This window comes from Chanodichthys erythropterus, chromosome 1 (assembly GCF_024489055.1).
Source record: "Chanodichthys erythropterus isolate Z2021 chromosome 1, ASM2448905v1, whole genome shotgun sequence".
Classification (NCBI taxonomy): Eukaryota; Metazoa; Chordata; class Actinopteri; order Cypriniformes; family Xenocyprididae; genus Chanodichthys; species Chanodichthys erythropterus.
The window spans coordinates 27,098,637-27,112,691 of NC_090221.1; the positions used below are offsets into that span (position 1 = coordinate 27,098,637).

The window sequence follows — 14,055 nt, forward strand, 5'->3', positions numbered from 1 at the left end:
GGGGATTAGTTATGTTCTCAGGAGTGCACAATGGGTGACATCACATGAAAATGAAAAAATAAAGTTTTCTACATATAAGACATTTCAAATTACGGGACAGAAGAAAAACATTAAAGCAATATTAAAAAAAGATATATTGTGAAACATTGGTTATCTGTATACTTGTATAGGCTATATGTGAAAACAAAATGTTTTTTTTATTTTATATACACAAGCTTTTTTTAGTGATTGCACAAAATTATTAGACTATCAAGAACCCAGCCCACTCCTCCAATACAAAAACAAAACAAAAACAAAAAACACTTTTTGCCTCTACATGTATGAGGTATAGAGCTGGATGAGTATGTGGGTGTGAGAGTGAAAAAGGATTTTTTATTTAATTGTTTTGTGCATTAGAAAACAGGAGCGCCCTTTTTCATCTTGGTCTCAGATCAACCATTGTATCCTTTTAATTAATATTCCGGTGAATTTGAATCTGCTACATTGTCTACCCTGGGCAGGTGTTTCCTTCCACTATCTTGTTTGTAGGCTCTTGTGTTCATAAATATTCATTAAAAAAGTGTCGATTCAGACCCTTGCAGAGATACAAATCCAGACATTGTGAATGTGATATTGTGAAAAGGGAGTATTTCATGTCACAACAAACAAAATTGAATAGCAAGCACATTACCAAATTACCATTTCTCTCTCTACCTAATTTACAAAATCTGTTACCATTAAATTTTCTTTCTTTTTTTTTTTTTTTTTTTTTTTTTTTTTTTATTATGTAGCTTTAATGTCTACAGTAATTGTAGTTGCAATAATGATAATATAATTTTCCCCATAATATATTATATAAACCATTTTTATGACACAAAATAACTAAGGCCCTATTCCCACCAGCCCTTCCCAAAATCATTTTGTGATTTAGATATAGGAACTAAACATACAAAAACTAAGTCCTTTTCACAGTACCCTTTCTCTAAGGACATGAGAGTGAACAGCCCTGTTGATCACCCATAATGCACAGGATCAGTTGTTGTTGTTGTTTTTTTTCTCAATTCTGTGCACATATAATGTCAATGATCCTTTGTGAGTACAAGGTGGCACAACCTTCATAAACATATAACAGTAGATAGTTATGCAATTATGGAATTTAGCAGGCAGTGAACAGAAAGGCGAGTAAAAATGTAAACCAATGAATGATCCAAAGAGATTCCTGCCAGAGAGTTGAGCAGTTGTCTTTCCGGCGTGCCCCACAATCTCGTGTGAATGAGTCATTACTTGCTGGGCAAGGTTTTGATAGAGCGATTAAGAGAGCCCATGTTAGTGGATGTATGGAGCTGAGGACTTGCACTCTTATTGGGGAGGCTACTTGAATGCCCCATTGCCTCTTCAGCAGCCCGAAGAAGAAGGGTGTAATTGACAGCTACCTCCTCTACCTTACGTAAAAGCTGTAGTTTTTGAGTTTCAGATCGTACACCCCTGACCAGCCGAATGAATGTATGAGTAAGATTGCACAGCACCTGGAAGCTAGCTGTGACAGCACTTAACATTCGTGAGGGACTTTTCTCAACACTTGCCACTCGTCTACATGATGCCCTGAACTCTTTAAAACGGACTGCAAGTTCTTGCTTGTACTCTGCCAGTCTTGCAGGGGGGATACGAGGTTCCCCCTCTATTTGGGGACTATTGGCACACTGCCTTAAAATTGAGAGCAGCTCATTGGCATCAAGTTGTGCATTTAGGAATCCATCAGGTAGAGAGAATGTTTTGCCCTGCAAGGATTGTACTCTTGCCAAGCTAGTTTCCAGGTTCCCGCATGTCCGCAGATCAATCCTCTGTGTTTGTGGCTCCTCTTCCTCCTCCTCCTCCTCCCCACTGCAATCCTCTGCATCAAGTACCTGAAGAGTTTTGCTGACTACTGGCATTGCCCTTGAATCTAGATGCATTCCAGGCAAGACCTGCAAGGGGACTGAATAAGACAGTTCATCTTTTTCACTGCTCTCATCAGCAGCTTCACATTTGCGATAACAGAAGCAGAAGGAGCAACATTTTTCTCTGTCCTCGGTATCCTCACTTGGCAACCCTAGAACCTCAGCAGTACCCTCACAACTTTCCTGAAGTAGCTCTTCTCCCTGAATAAAAAATATCCCTTTCTTCTTTGCGTCCCCATCTTTAGTATGTACAGGCTCCACTGGAGTTGGAAGTCTAAGTCCAGTGGCCCTGACTCTTTCCATTTCTTTCTCGAGGCTCTTTGCTTTTGTAGTTTTAACCTCAGCATACAGGGGCGTGCTGCCATTATTATCGATCTCCCCTATACTATATCTCCTTTGTAGCTTTTTATATTGTGGCGCACCCATGCATTCTGAATGGGTGGTGCACGTAGGCAAGCATGATGGTGTATCTCTGGGTTCCCTAGACTCAAGGCTTGTGGAGCGGATTCGAGTGGTTTTGATTTCCAAAGTCTGAGGTTTCCGTAATTCTCCTTGAGCGTGTGGAGACTTTGGAATAGCTGGGGGTGTTTTAGAGATTGCTCTCTCTCTTCCTCTCTGATCTGTTGCAGAACCAACCGCTGTATCTGGGAGACGCATTCCGCGACACATTCTTTTACAATCGCAGCTGCGTCGCTGTTCTCGTGAGATCCCAGGAACTTTCTGTACAGGACTTGTGCGAAGTTGGCAGGCACATGGGGTAAATGAGGGAACAGGAGAGGATCCCTGTGAAATAAACTCTCCTTGTGATGTTTTAGGTTTTAGGAGCTCCTCCAGGAACTCTAGCTCGTACTGCCTGACTTTTTGAAGTTGTGCACGACGTTCATCTGTCTCTCTGCGCAAACGTGCTGGGAAAGTGGCTGAAATTAAGTTCCTAAAACTCAGGAATGGAGTACTACGCTGGGATTTGGCTTTATTTGTCTGTTTCTTGTACTCGGCTCCTGGGATAGTTGCACCCTTTTCCACACAACCCAAGATATGTGTTGGGTCTACCAGAACAGGCAGACTTTTAGCAGCTTTCTGTGGTTCCACGGGGGCTTTACTCTGGGAGTTCTCTGCTTTTGCCTCTGACATCTCTTTCCGTTCTACTTTAACAGGCATAACTGGTGAGTACTTAGGAGGCAGGGTGCTAGGCTTCACCAAGCTTGCATCAGGTGTCTTCACTGTGTTCTCTTTGTTGCTAGATAACTGAAGTCCTTTAGCACGGAGATGTTCATCATCTGTGGGAGATGAAGTGTGAAACACTACCACTTTTGGGGCCTGTTGATCTTTCAGACGCACCTGTGGACCAGGCTCTGGTCTTACTGGACATGTGCAGAACAAGTCAGCAGCTGGCAGAAGGACCTTTGAACTTGAAGGCTTAGTGGTCTCACTTGAGGCATTCTCGGCATCTTGGCACACATTTGTCGAACAAATTTTTGCAGATGCAGTTCTATCCACAGGCAAGAGAACAGGTAAGGCTATACTGGTAGTTTCTAGGGTGACTGTACCAGAATCTTTTTCCTGGACACCTTCTGAGGTAATGGAGCTTGGTTTTTCTTCATTAGCAAGAGGCAATTGATCTGTGTTGACTTGGGGAGGACAAACTTGTTCTGATGCTTTAAGTTTTTCAGATGTCTGTTGTTCAGACTCTTCCAAGCACTCTTTGACAGGGCATTTTTCTGATTGTTCTATATCCTTCTCACTTTTTGCTTCTTGGCTCTTCCCCTGCTCCACAGAGTTGTCAGATGGACTAATTTCTTGACTGGGACATACTTTCAAGGGCACAGTCTTACTTAAGATCACAGGCTTTGGTGGACACCCACCACGGATCTGACTCATTGAAAAGGCCCCTCCCCCAATTGCTTGTGTTGTACAGCCAGGGATTGACAAAGGGAAGTCTCGTCGACTGAAAAGACGCTCTTTGTTGATGTGGTGGGCAAAAAGATATGCCTGGTTCTGATGCTGCTTCATTGCAGACACCATCTCAGACACATCAGTAAGCTCTGATGAATTTGTCTCATGTCCAGAGTCTAGGGATGATTCAGGGGTTATGGCAGCAAGCACAATCAACCCTGTAAGGGAACAGAAACACAACACAACCATGCTCGTAAGAAATCATGTAAGCTCTTTTCACTTCAGGTAAGCAAAATTACAGAGACAAAATACATGTTCTAACTGAAAATTAAATATCTAACTAAAATGTTGTTGAAAATGTACAACTCTTTGTTTTTTGTTAAGGAGTAATTAAAACTGCATTAATACTTGTTTTGGGACAGTCTAACTTCATATGTCAGGTTACTGTAATTTGAATATAATTTGTCAAAATAAGTGCACAAACCACTAATTTTAAATGAATATTTATGATTTTACAAATTGCTTTACTTTCAAAAGATTAATTTACTCATAGACACGTTAAAGAACCAGCACTTTTAAAAGTACATATGTCCACCTGCTGTCTGTGGTGTCTGCTGGTGATGGTGTGGGTAATCCTCCGATGCAGCTAGTGCTTCCAGTGCCTGGAGGGTGGACACTAATGCATCATCTAACTCCTGAGCATGGTCTTGAACTGTCCTAGTGGTCACATTATCAATAAGTGTTACAGGAACTTCCTCCTGACCCTCTGCCACAGCAGCAGAGGCTTTGATTCCTTTCCGACCCTTTTTTGGGTCATCTTCATCAGAGCTGTTATCACGAAACCCTGGGGGTGGTGCTGCTATGGCAGGAGGGGGAGGCTGCAACTTTCCTACTCCATCATCTATCTCTTCATCTTCCTCATTCCCAGGTAGTGGTAAGGCAATGAGATCAACAGCACCTCCTTCACGAGAAGCACATGCATTTGTACACTGCTGCAAAATGAGCCTTCCAGCCTCACCAGTGTCTGAGATCAAACCTTCAGCTTGGAGTTTTGCCTTGCAGGAGTCACAGAAAAACCTCTGTGTAGGCTCCATTGTTTTCGCTCTGTTCCTGAAGCTTGAACTGTCATCAGTGGGACCGTCTTGTTCAGCCACAGATTCAGTGCTCTTTAGAGTGGGGTCAGACTTTGTGCGTGAGCGACTCTGTACCTGCGAGATAAGGTTCTCATTAATGTCAAGGTCCTGTTCTGCTTGTATCTGAAGCTCTTGCATCTGTTGTTGTTCTTTCAAATGGATGTGACACAAGCCAAGGTGCTGAGATATGGGTGATGCTGATGTCTTCTGTGTTGCCTCTCTGGACGACCCCTCTCTCTCTTCGCGACGACTTCCACTTAACACAGTGGCTCCGGAGCGGAATTGGGCATGGGTGCTTCTGGAATCTAAATGACAGAACTGTCTGAGTGGTTGAACGAGTAGAAAACATGATGGATGGGAATGAGTCCAGATGGCAAAGGTGAATCTGTTGAATAGAGTTCTCAGAGATGGAAAAAAGCCTTGTGGGATGTGATGATTTGCTGTGATCTTTCTTTTTGGCAGACCACAGGAGATGCGAACATCCAATAGATGGTTTAGTAATACGATGCAATATAAACTCAACATCCAGATATATGAATATATCTAGATCAGCATTTCCATTACACTCACATAAACTGACTCAAGATGAAGATGGAGAGCTCAAGAAGATGAAGGGGTCAAACTGGAATTATGAATGATTGCCATGATAAATCCTTTAATAATCAAAAATTCTTTTTGGAAGCAACCTGATGAATTCATGTCATAATTGATTGATTGTTTTTTCTCACTATTTGAAAAAGTAAATGACAAGCATATATTTTAGATGCCACCGTGGACATATCACCATTATTACATCTTTTTGCTTTGACATATCCCAAACTGCATATGTAACACAAGATATTTTAGTTCTGCTTGTCATTGAAAGATGAAAAGCAAAGCAAATGCACTGTCAGAAAATGATATGCAATGACTTTTTGTATTTTAATGAAATTGCACCAATAACATTTCTAACATACCTGCCTTGATCATATAAGGCTGACCAGGTATCCTGCAGTAGATTGTCCTTTTAGGGTCCACAAATAGCTTGTAATAGCCAGAGATCAAACAGGCAAAGTTTGATGCATCTGGCCACTCCATTAACAAGACCAAGGGCTACAATAATTAGTATGGAAATAGATATTAGTATAGCATTACATTTTATAATGTTATATATTACAATGCTGTTTCTCCCACACAAAACTGCCATTGGGTTAAAACTATAACATACATTTTTTTTATTTATTTTTTTTCTGCATTTTTCACACCTTTGCTTCCAGAATAACTACTTCAACACGGGCTACCCCATGATGCTCTCTAAAGAGCTGGACCTTGGCCACGCGGCTGAACTCTGCTAAGACAGTTGTTAGGTTGTTCTTCAGGTCAATAACATGACTGATACCGTGTCTCGGCCCAACCAACAATGTAGTGGCTGACTGCTTCTCATCCTTTCAAAAGAAAAAAATAAAATAAAATAATGAGAAATTTAATGAGAAGGACAGCTAATGAGATATTAAAACATTTTTCTAAAACTATAAAATCAGTGCAAAAATCTAATGATTATTTGTATAGTCCTGATTATTGGTTGAGAAGCTATGTTAGATTCATGTTACCAAGCCAACTGTGTGAAACAAGAAGCCTCCAAATGGTGGGAGGTCATTCAAGACACGCATATATTGTAGTTTCCCTTGAAGAGGAGAAACCTGCATGGATAAAGAGAAAATAAAACTGTTGAGTTGTGCAAGTGCATAGAAGCTGATATTCTAACTCTCTGTCAATGTCATCCTTTCTTGTGACTTACTGTTTGTAAAATGTTTAAAACTAAGAAATAAATAATAATAAAAAAGGTGATATTCTAGCCAGCAGAGGGCAATGTTTTGCTGCTATAAGGTGTGCTTTGGCTATAAATTATCATTATGGAGAAATGAATTGCACACAGCAAATTTCTATTCCAATATTACATATCTGATATGCTTTTAGGGCATACAATTCATACACAAATACAAAAAAAACAAAAAAACAACAACAACAAAAAAAAAACATTCTACATTAGATGAGATAAATGGTTTCTTTGTCACAAGTTTCTTAAGTCACATTTAAGAAGAAAGACTTCTATTTAAGATTTATTTGATCCAAATATTAATTAGTTAACTGCCAGATATACCTTGTTACCAGCCGGTGGAGGATGCTGATATGTCTTCAACAGCTGTGAGAGACTCTTACAGACGTTTTTCTCCTTGACAGTTGGCAACAGAGTCAAAGGAAGGAAAGGTTCCAATCCCCATTCTTTCCTAAAGAAAATGATGCAGGTTTAAAGCATGCAACCAGCAAGAGCTTATAGTGCATTTTGATGGTTTTATCAGTGTCATCTGCCACGGGTGGAAAACAGCTTATTATGGTTACCATATAGACATGTTTGTACAAAATCTAATGTGAAGGCTAAGGCCTGTTAGCACCAACATGAATGTTCAGCACAAAAATTCTGTCATTGTTCAAAATGTTGCAATAAAAAACACATACAACGGCAAATACAGAGAACTTTCCATTTTTAACACATGCATTAACTTCCATTGATTCAAATTAAAATAGTAATAAAATAGTCTTAAGACATAACATATTAATTTTAAGGTAACGATCAAGGTTTAATAAAAAAAATGACAATTCCCCCTTTTTAGGCAATCATGCATGTTTTTAAACCGTAAGACTTACTCAACGTGCTTTAAAGAAATCTTCTGATTGGGTCTCGCAATTGACACAGTGATGTAGATGTGAAGGGCTGCCAACCTAAGTGTGACATCGGACTTCCAGTCCATTCCATATCGCTCTTTAATGACGTCATTGCGGCTCTGTGGGAATTCAGAACAAACAATAGATCAAGAGGCTTTATACTAGTATTGTACTAGCTATGTGAACATTTGTTTCTTGATGCATGACTGAATCTACCTGTATATAGAGGTACTCAAATGCAGCGGGGTCTCTCCTCAGTAAATCAGCAGGGTCTTTTGGGAAGAAGCAAATACGGAAAAGACACTTCATTCCTTGGAAGTAGGTCCTGTGAACTACCTGAAAAAAAATAGAATAAAATACACCTTTGAAATACAGCACTAACAAAAATTCCAGTACTGAATTGTCACATTCCATTCCTTATGGTTGTAGGGTTATGTGCTGCTGGCAGCCATAGCAGTTTTTCCCAGTTCTTAATAACATGTTCTATTACTGTATATTACATTATATTCAGTAAACTGAAAAATGATTCAAAATCCAAAACCATTGAATAAGGAACATTTTAGGATTTGGAATAATTTAATTTAACTGAAATTGTAATGTCTGTCACTAAAAACTGTTCTTGCTTCCATTGGAGCACAAAATGCTCTGGAATATTTTCAAATTATACTGAATAACATGGATCACTAGTATTTAATTACTATTAAATACAAATTCATTCAAATTAAGAAGCTTTTTTTAACTTTTAACTGTTTGTTGCAACTCGCCATATGAAGCTGGTGTACGTTGTAACCTTGAAATTCAGAATGATGGTAGTGCATCAGTCATTGGTTTTTGGGTGGCATTTACTCACATGAGACAGTGGCTGGTTTTCCTGGAGCAGATGCAGCCTCTGATTCTGGGCCAGTCCACCGGACTCCAGCACCAAAGAAAAATGCTCAATATAGCGTAGAGAGAGGCGATCCTGCAGGGATGATATCACATCCTGTGGCAAAAGGAAAAAAGGAGAACAATTTCTAGTATTCTGTAATCGCCTGAGTCGTCATCTGAGTATTCTGCTCATGGTTGGTGTTTTTAGCCCCTTAAGCATCATGAATTTGCTATATTACAATATCTCAGATATGCAGAGCAAAGTAAATGTAGTGGAAAGCAATGGCATCAGCAGTCTGTAAACTACAGGAGGATATGCTTGACATTTCCATCAGTGATAAAGCATTGAAACCAGAACTCTTAATCACAGTACTCTGCTCTGAGTATCTGTCACTGTAGACAAATGTATGAGGCTTTTTACTGACTAGTGGCTTTACTTCTGAAAAGACTCCAAATATTTAATGAGGTTTCAATGTGTCTAAAGCAAATGCTGTGCTCCAACACTCTGCTGAAGCACCAATGTGTGCTTGTCTGGATAGTACTGGCCAGTGTGAAGTAATACATTATATACTTTGTGTTTGATGATAGTAACTCTCGCAATGGGAGATAAACAGATTACTGTGCTGTGTACCGTCACCAGGATTGAGATAATCTGTTTGGTGATATTGGCCAAAGGCTAAAGATATCACCTCAGGAAGGATTGTGGGAAATGTTAGCCTTGCTGTGAAACCACAAATGTAGGAAAGGAAAAAGCTCACTTTTTCTGCCATTTAATCTTGTTTATTGATATATGATATCAGTACTTTTCCTGTTTGGCTGGAACTTTCAAAAATGTAGAAATCAGTTGAAGCTTATGTAATTGACAAATCTACATAATGTAAGATCATCTGTACAAAAGAAAAGCGCTGACATGTTTTTTCTTCTTTTACATTCAGAAAGAAAAATAATAATGAATGAATGAATAATGGCTAATGAATTTTATAAACCATGTTAGAATCTAAATGAAATGTAAATTAATTGATGTGCAGGTGTCAATTTGGTTATAGTTTGGTTATACTCTTGGGAGTCTTGTTTTGTTGTCAAACATGACAGGGGAATGGGGATGAACATAAACAGTGTAATGCATTCCATGCAAAATTAAGTATCTTCTTTGTGTTACCTGCCTAGGGACTAGGGATGTAAATTAGCAATGTAGCTAAAATCTGTCATATTTGACATGCATTAAATAAACAAGCAAGCAAATAAAATAAATTAATTTGTAGTGAATTCCACACATTATGTTTCTAGTAACAGAGAAGAGTTTTCCCATAACACTCACCCTAACAGTGGTGCGGCTGTCAAATGTAAAGGATTTGATCTGTCCATTTTCCAAAAACACCTTCAACACATTTGGTATCAGAAGCAGAGAGTCGTCTTTAAGCATGGTCTAAAAAAAAAAAAGAGGGGAGAAAGAAGGAAGAAACAGTCAGTGAACCTTGGGTGAGTTATTAAGGGGGAAAAAAGACTGAATAGATAAATACAGAGGATCAAATAAAAAAATCCAATATCTTCTAATAGACAAAGAAAGAATGTAGAAACACATGAGAGGACTTTAACTGTATGGAAAACCTTAAATAAAAGCAGTCTAAATCTAAAACAATGGTTAAAGGGAAGATTTTTGTCTAACTCATGAGCAATACTTTAAATGAATTGGATAAATGACCAAAACTACTTTAGACATACACAGTAGAATTAAGCAGAGGTCGTATCACATCCATTCCCTATCCAATGTGAAACCATGTTCTACAAATACAGATCACTTGGACACAGACACTGAATTCAGTTGCAGCATATATTTGTAGCAAAAAGAGGAAATCTTCAAGGCATCTATTTTATCTCCAATAAAAAAAAGTTAAAGGTGCACTAAGTAATTTTTTGTTTATGTTGAATTGGCTCATTTATTTTCCTGGTTCAAAAGCCTACTGCCATGCTGTCATTGCCAAAACCTTGTGGTGGCAAGAACCAACTCCAAATCATCGATCCTCATTAAACTAAAATGGTCTGCTGTCTTTGAGTCACCAGATCCTTGTGTCACTGAGTTGAAATGTCTCTGGGCATTAATAGAAGTACACTGTACTGAGTCTGACCTCATGGCAGAGACTTTAAAGTTTCCTGGAGAGGGTTTCTAAATCACATTTACTAGCAGAGAACTTAAAGGTTCAGTGCTTGGCCCCTCCTCTTTAGAGTATTAGAAAAATCAGACCCTACTTGGCTCTTGTATTCTCAAGACCAAATCAACCAAAAAGGTCCATGTCACACCCATCCTGGTCTCACTCCACTGGCTACCTCTAGTGGATGCCTTTTTTCAGAAATCTCCTGGACCTAGAACCTTCACACTCACTGTTTCTTCTGTTGTGGAACAACCTTCTAGACTCCACATGAATGTTTGCTAAATGAATAAATGTAAATATAAATCTTTCTGAACAACAAAAGACTACAACTTTAGGGGCCAGATACAGGGCAAATTAGCGTGAGAACGTAATTCCACAAATGCGCCGATGGGAGTGGCAAGTTTTGCGCGTGATCTTCTGCTGACGTGCAAATTAAAGAACACAGATGCAGTCAAATCATTGCATAATGATCAATGCAATCTACCAAGAGCTGTGGAAATTAGCATTGGGTCGCAAATAAGCAAAGCTGATGCTCATCAGGTGCAACTTGTTACATGTAATATACGGATAACGTCTTCCTCTGACATTCCAAAGAAATGAATACAAGTGGAAAATATTTTCTCCCTTCTATCATGTGCTCTCTGTTCTCTGCAGTGTCTCCTCCTAGCAGCAACAATTGCAGCCATGCCACAAAATGGGTTAAGACATGCTTTTTGGGGTGTTAAATAATGGCGCAAATACCAGTAAATTGACTAGCGTAAACATTAAATTGTCTTGCGTGATAAATTTAAATACTCTCCTCCCATAAATTTTGCATCTGAAAGGGAAACTCCTACAGGTCAGCTGCAAAAACAACTCAGTCCATGCCTTTTCAGCGCTAATTTTGCACTGTGTGTATTTAAATGCAGACAGTAGCTGGCGCAAGCTGTTAGTAAATCTGGCCCTAGATATTATCTTGACACCTGTTGCCAAAGATGCAGTAAAATGTAAAAGCAACGTTTTTGTTATGGCATTTAAGAAATATCCTATGCATAATTGTCACCCATATTAATTTATTTTGTAATGTAAAGTGCCAGATAACAATGAAGTTACTGAAATAAAGTGAATGGTGTTTGCTGATTTCTATTCTATGCCACTCATTTTAATCATATTTGCCAAATATTTGCATACAACTTGGAAAAAGTGGTGAAAAATGACTTAGTGCACCTTGAAGTGAGTGAGAAACCTTGAAGGAAATTTTGTATGAAGAATGAGAGGTCGTTAATTTTAGTAGCATCATGACACCAGCATCATATTGATTTGTACCAAATACTATGTTGTTTCAATCAGCTGTCCACTGATCTTCCAATAAGCAAAAATGATTGTAATCAAATGCTGACATTCATGGGTATATCAGACCTCACTCAAAGTTTCTATATAAACGATTCAGTTTGTTTGGCTAGTGTTTTACCCAAAGTCTCTTTAGGCTTGCTTCTGGAAATGTGTGCAAATTGCTAGTACACTTTATGCACAAATACAGAATAAAAAAAGAAAAGAAAAAAAAAATCAATTTGGCGTGTCAGTTGGGACCATGTTATGACAGGCAGTGAAGTGAGCAGGTTGGCTAACTCTGTTTCATACATTCAGCACAATCCCAATCAATTGCTCGTTAGCTACGGCGTGAGATGATGTGATATGAATAATAAGTCCCACGTTGCCATTTGTCTTTAAGCCTAACCCCCTTAATAAAACCTAGCAGCTTATGTACTCTGTGCTGACAGGCGAGTTTTAATGAAGAAAGCCCTGCTGGCCCCTGCTGATCACACAAGATGGATTGACATGATTAGAGGAGGCTCAGGTGAGGGTGGTTTGATCTTTACCGATTTTGGCCCTCTAGGCCTGATCAGCAAGTTTCTTCTTCCAGGAGAGCTGCACACCCCTCCCATCGGTCCGCTTTATTAAATTGGTGCGACCAGCACCCAAGGGTGTAGTGTTGACTCTTCCTTGCTCACAAGGCAGATATCAAACTGTATGGGACATAATCCATGGACATTGACATTAACATGGGTGCTATCGACCCATGTTCACCAAGAGGAGATGGCAGCTGTAGTGCTAATGGAAAGCTACGAATGAATGAATGTCTAGTAACAACATTAAAGGTTATGGAGAGGCTGAGTCTTTCTCTAGATGCAATGCAACCTTATTCGATTAGTTTATTGGGCTGGAAGTGTTAAAAGGAAGCTGATGTTAAGTTCCTCCACGTAACTCTGTTACCCTAAACATCTCAATCAGAACCGGAAGGATTTATTCAAAGCACCTGCTGTTAGAATTTCCTTTCAATAGCCATGAATTGCTTCAATTCAGGAACATAGTTACATAGTTGCAATACTGTTGCATTTGTGTTCAAATCAGTCTACTGTAAATCCAAAGAAATCTCAGCAAACAAACAAGGACTCATATGCAATTCAAAAAAAGAACATCTGTCAAAATCTGCCAGACTGACTTCTCTGCAAATCTACCCTATGAATATGAAACAGAAAACACTATGGCCCTTTCATTCCAACCAAACCAATCGTCATCAATTCCAAGCCCTGTGTTTTTATGTATGCACTTTAATATAGTCTGGAGTTCATAGATGGTGGAGGAAGATCACAGAAGAAGCGTATGCTTTGGATTTATCCTTTTAACTTCTCGAAATGGAGGACCACATCTAGATTAAGGAAGCACAATAGGAGAGGGATTTCCGCATTGCCCCTCTGGGTAATAAACCTGCAGTCTGATGAAATGAGATGAGTAGGAGATGTCGAGTGAATCGCACTTCAGTATTTCAACTCTGAAATGACAGCCATGTAACACTCTCAAAAAGAGACACTAGTGTTTGATACATTCACTTTGCCTTTGTAAATAATAACAAATTTAATCATGAACAGACCGTGAACAATCATCTCAAAAAATACCTCGAGACCGTTCAACAAACTCAAATCCTACAAGTCATAGGGTGTTGTGCAGGTCTCATTTCAGCACATAAGTAAAGATGTGTTAGCACACATATGACTGGGGTGTGATGTGAGGCAGCAGCACATACTGAGTCTGGGTCGCTGATGGACACTTGCTCAGAAAAGCGCACTTTGGGGGGATTGGTTCGCAGACGAGCTTTCTTGGCTGCACTTATGAAGGCAGATTTAGGTGACTAGGGAAGACAAAGGGAGGGTGGGAAGAAAGAAAGAAAGAAATAGACAAAAACTGAAGTTAAGACTAGTTTCATTTAGAGTAAAAAGCATTAAACATAAAACAATTGTCTTGTATATTTACTTGAATAGTTGTGTAAGATGTAAGATTTGTTTTCTGGTAATATACAGTGGGTATGGAAAGTATTCAGACCCCCTTAAATTTTTCACTCTTTTTTATATTGCA

The 14,055-nt window shown here is 39.1% G+C and overlaps 1 protein-coding gene across 1 annotated transcript; it reads right to left on the reverse strand.

Moving 5' to 3' along the window:
- Positions 1-988: 988 nt before the first annotated feature.
- frmpd3 (FERM and PDZ domain containing 3) lies at positions 989-13,792 on the reverse strand. Its single transcript, XM_067382665.1, has 11 exons — positions 13,727-13,792; positions 9,831-9,938; positions 8,496-8,627; positions 7,862-7,981; positions 7,628-7,764; positions 7,083-7,209; positions 6,532-6,621; positions 6,187-6,366; positions 5,899-6,034; positions 4,405-5,247; positions 989-4,027 (listed from the first exon to the last, which is right to left on the reverse strand). The coding sequence occupies exons 2-11, from the start codon at positions 9,933-9,935 to the stop codon at positions 1,260-1,262; spliced, it is 4,638 nt and encodes a 1,545-aa protein (XP_067238766.1). The 5' UTR covers positions 9,936-9,938; positions 13,727-13,792; the 3' UTR covers positions 989-1,259.
- Positions 13,793-14,055: the final 263 nt, after the last annotated feature.

Excerpts from the sequence above, each read along its gene's own strand:
- frmpd3 (XM_067382665.1), bottom strand. The coding sequence starts at position 9,935 with ATGCTTAAAGACGACTCTCTGCTTCTGATACCAAATGTGTTGAAGGTG. Across the intron at positions 6,367-6,531 it reads TGTTTCACACAGTTGGCTTG|GATGAGAAGCAGTCAGCCAC; the intron begins GTAACATGAATC and ends TTCTTTTGAAAG. Across the intron at positions 4,028-4,404 it reads GCAGACACCACAGACAGCAG|GGTTGATTGTGCTTGCTGCC; the intron begins GTGGACATATGT and ends GTTCCCTTACAG.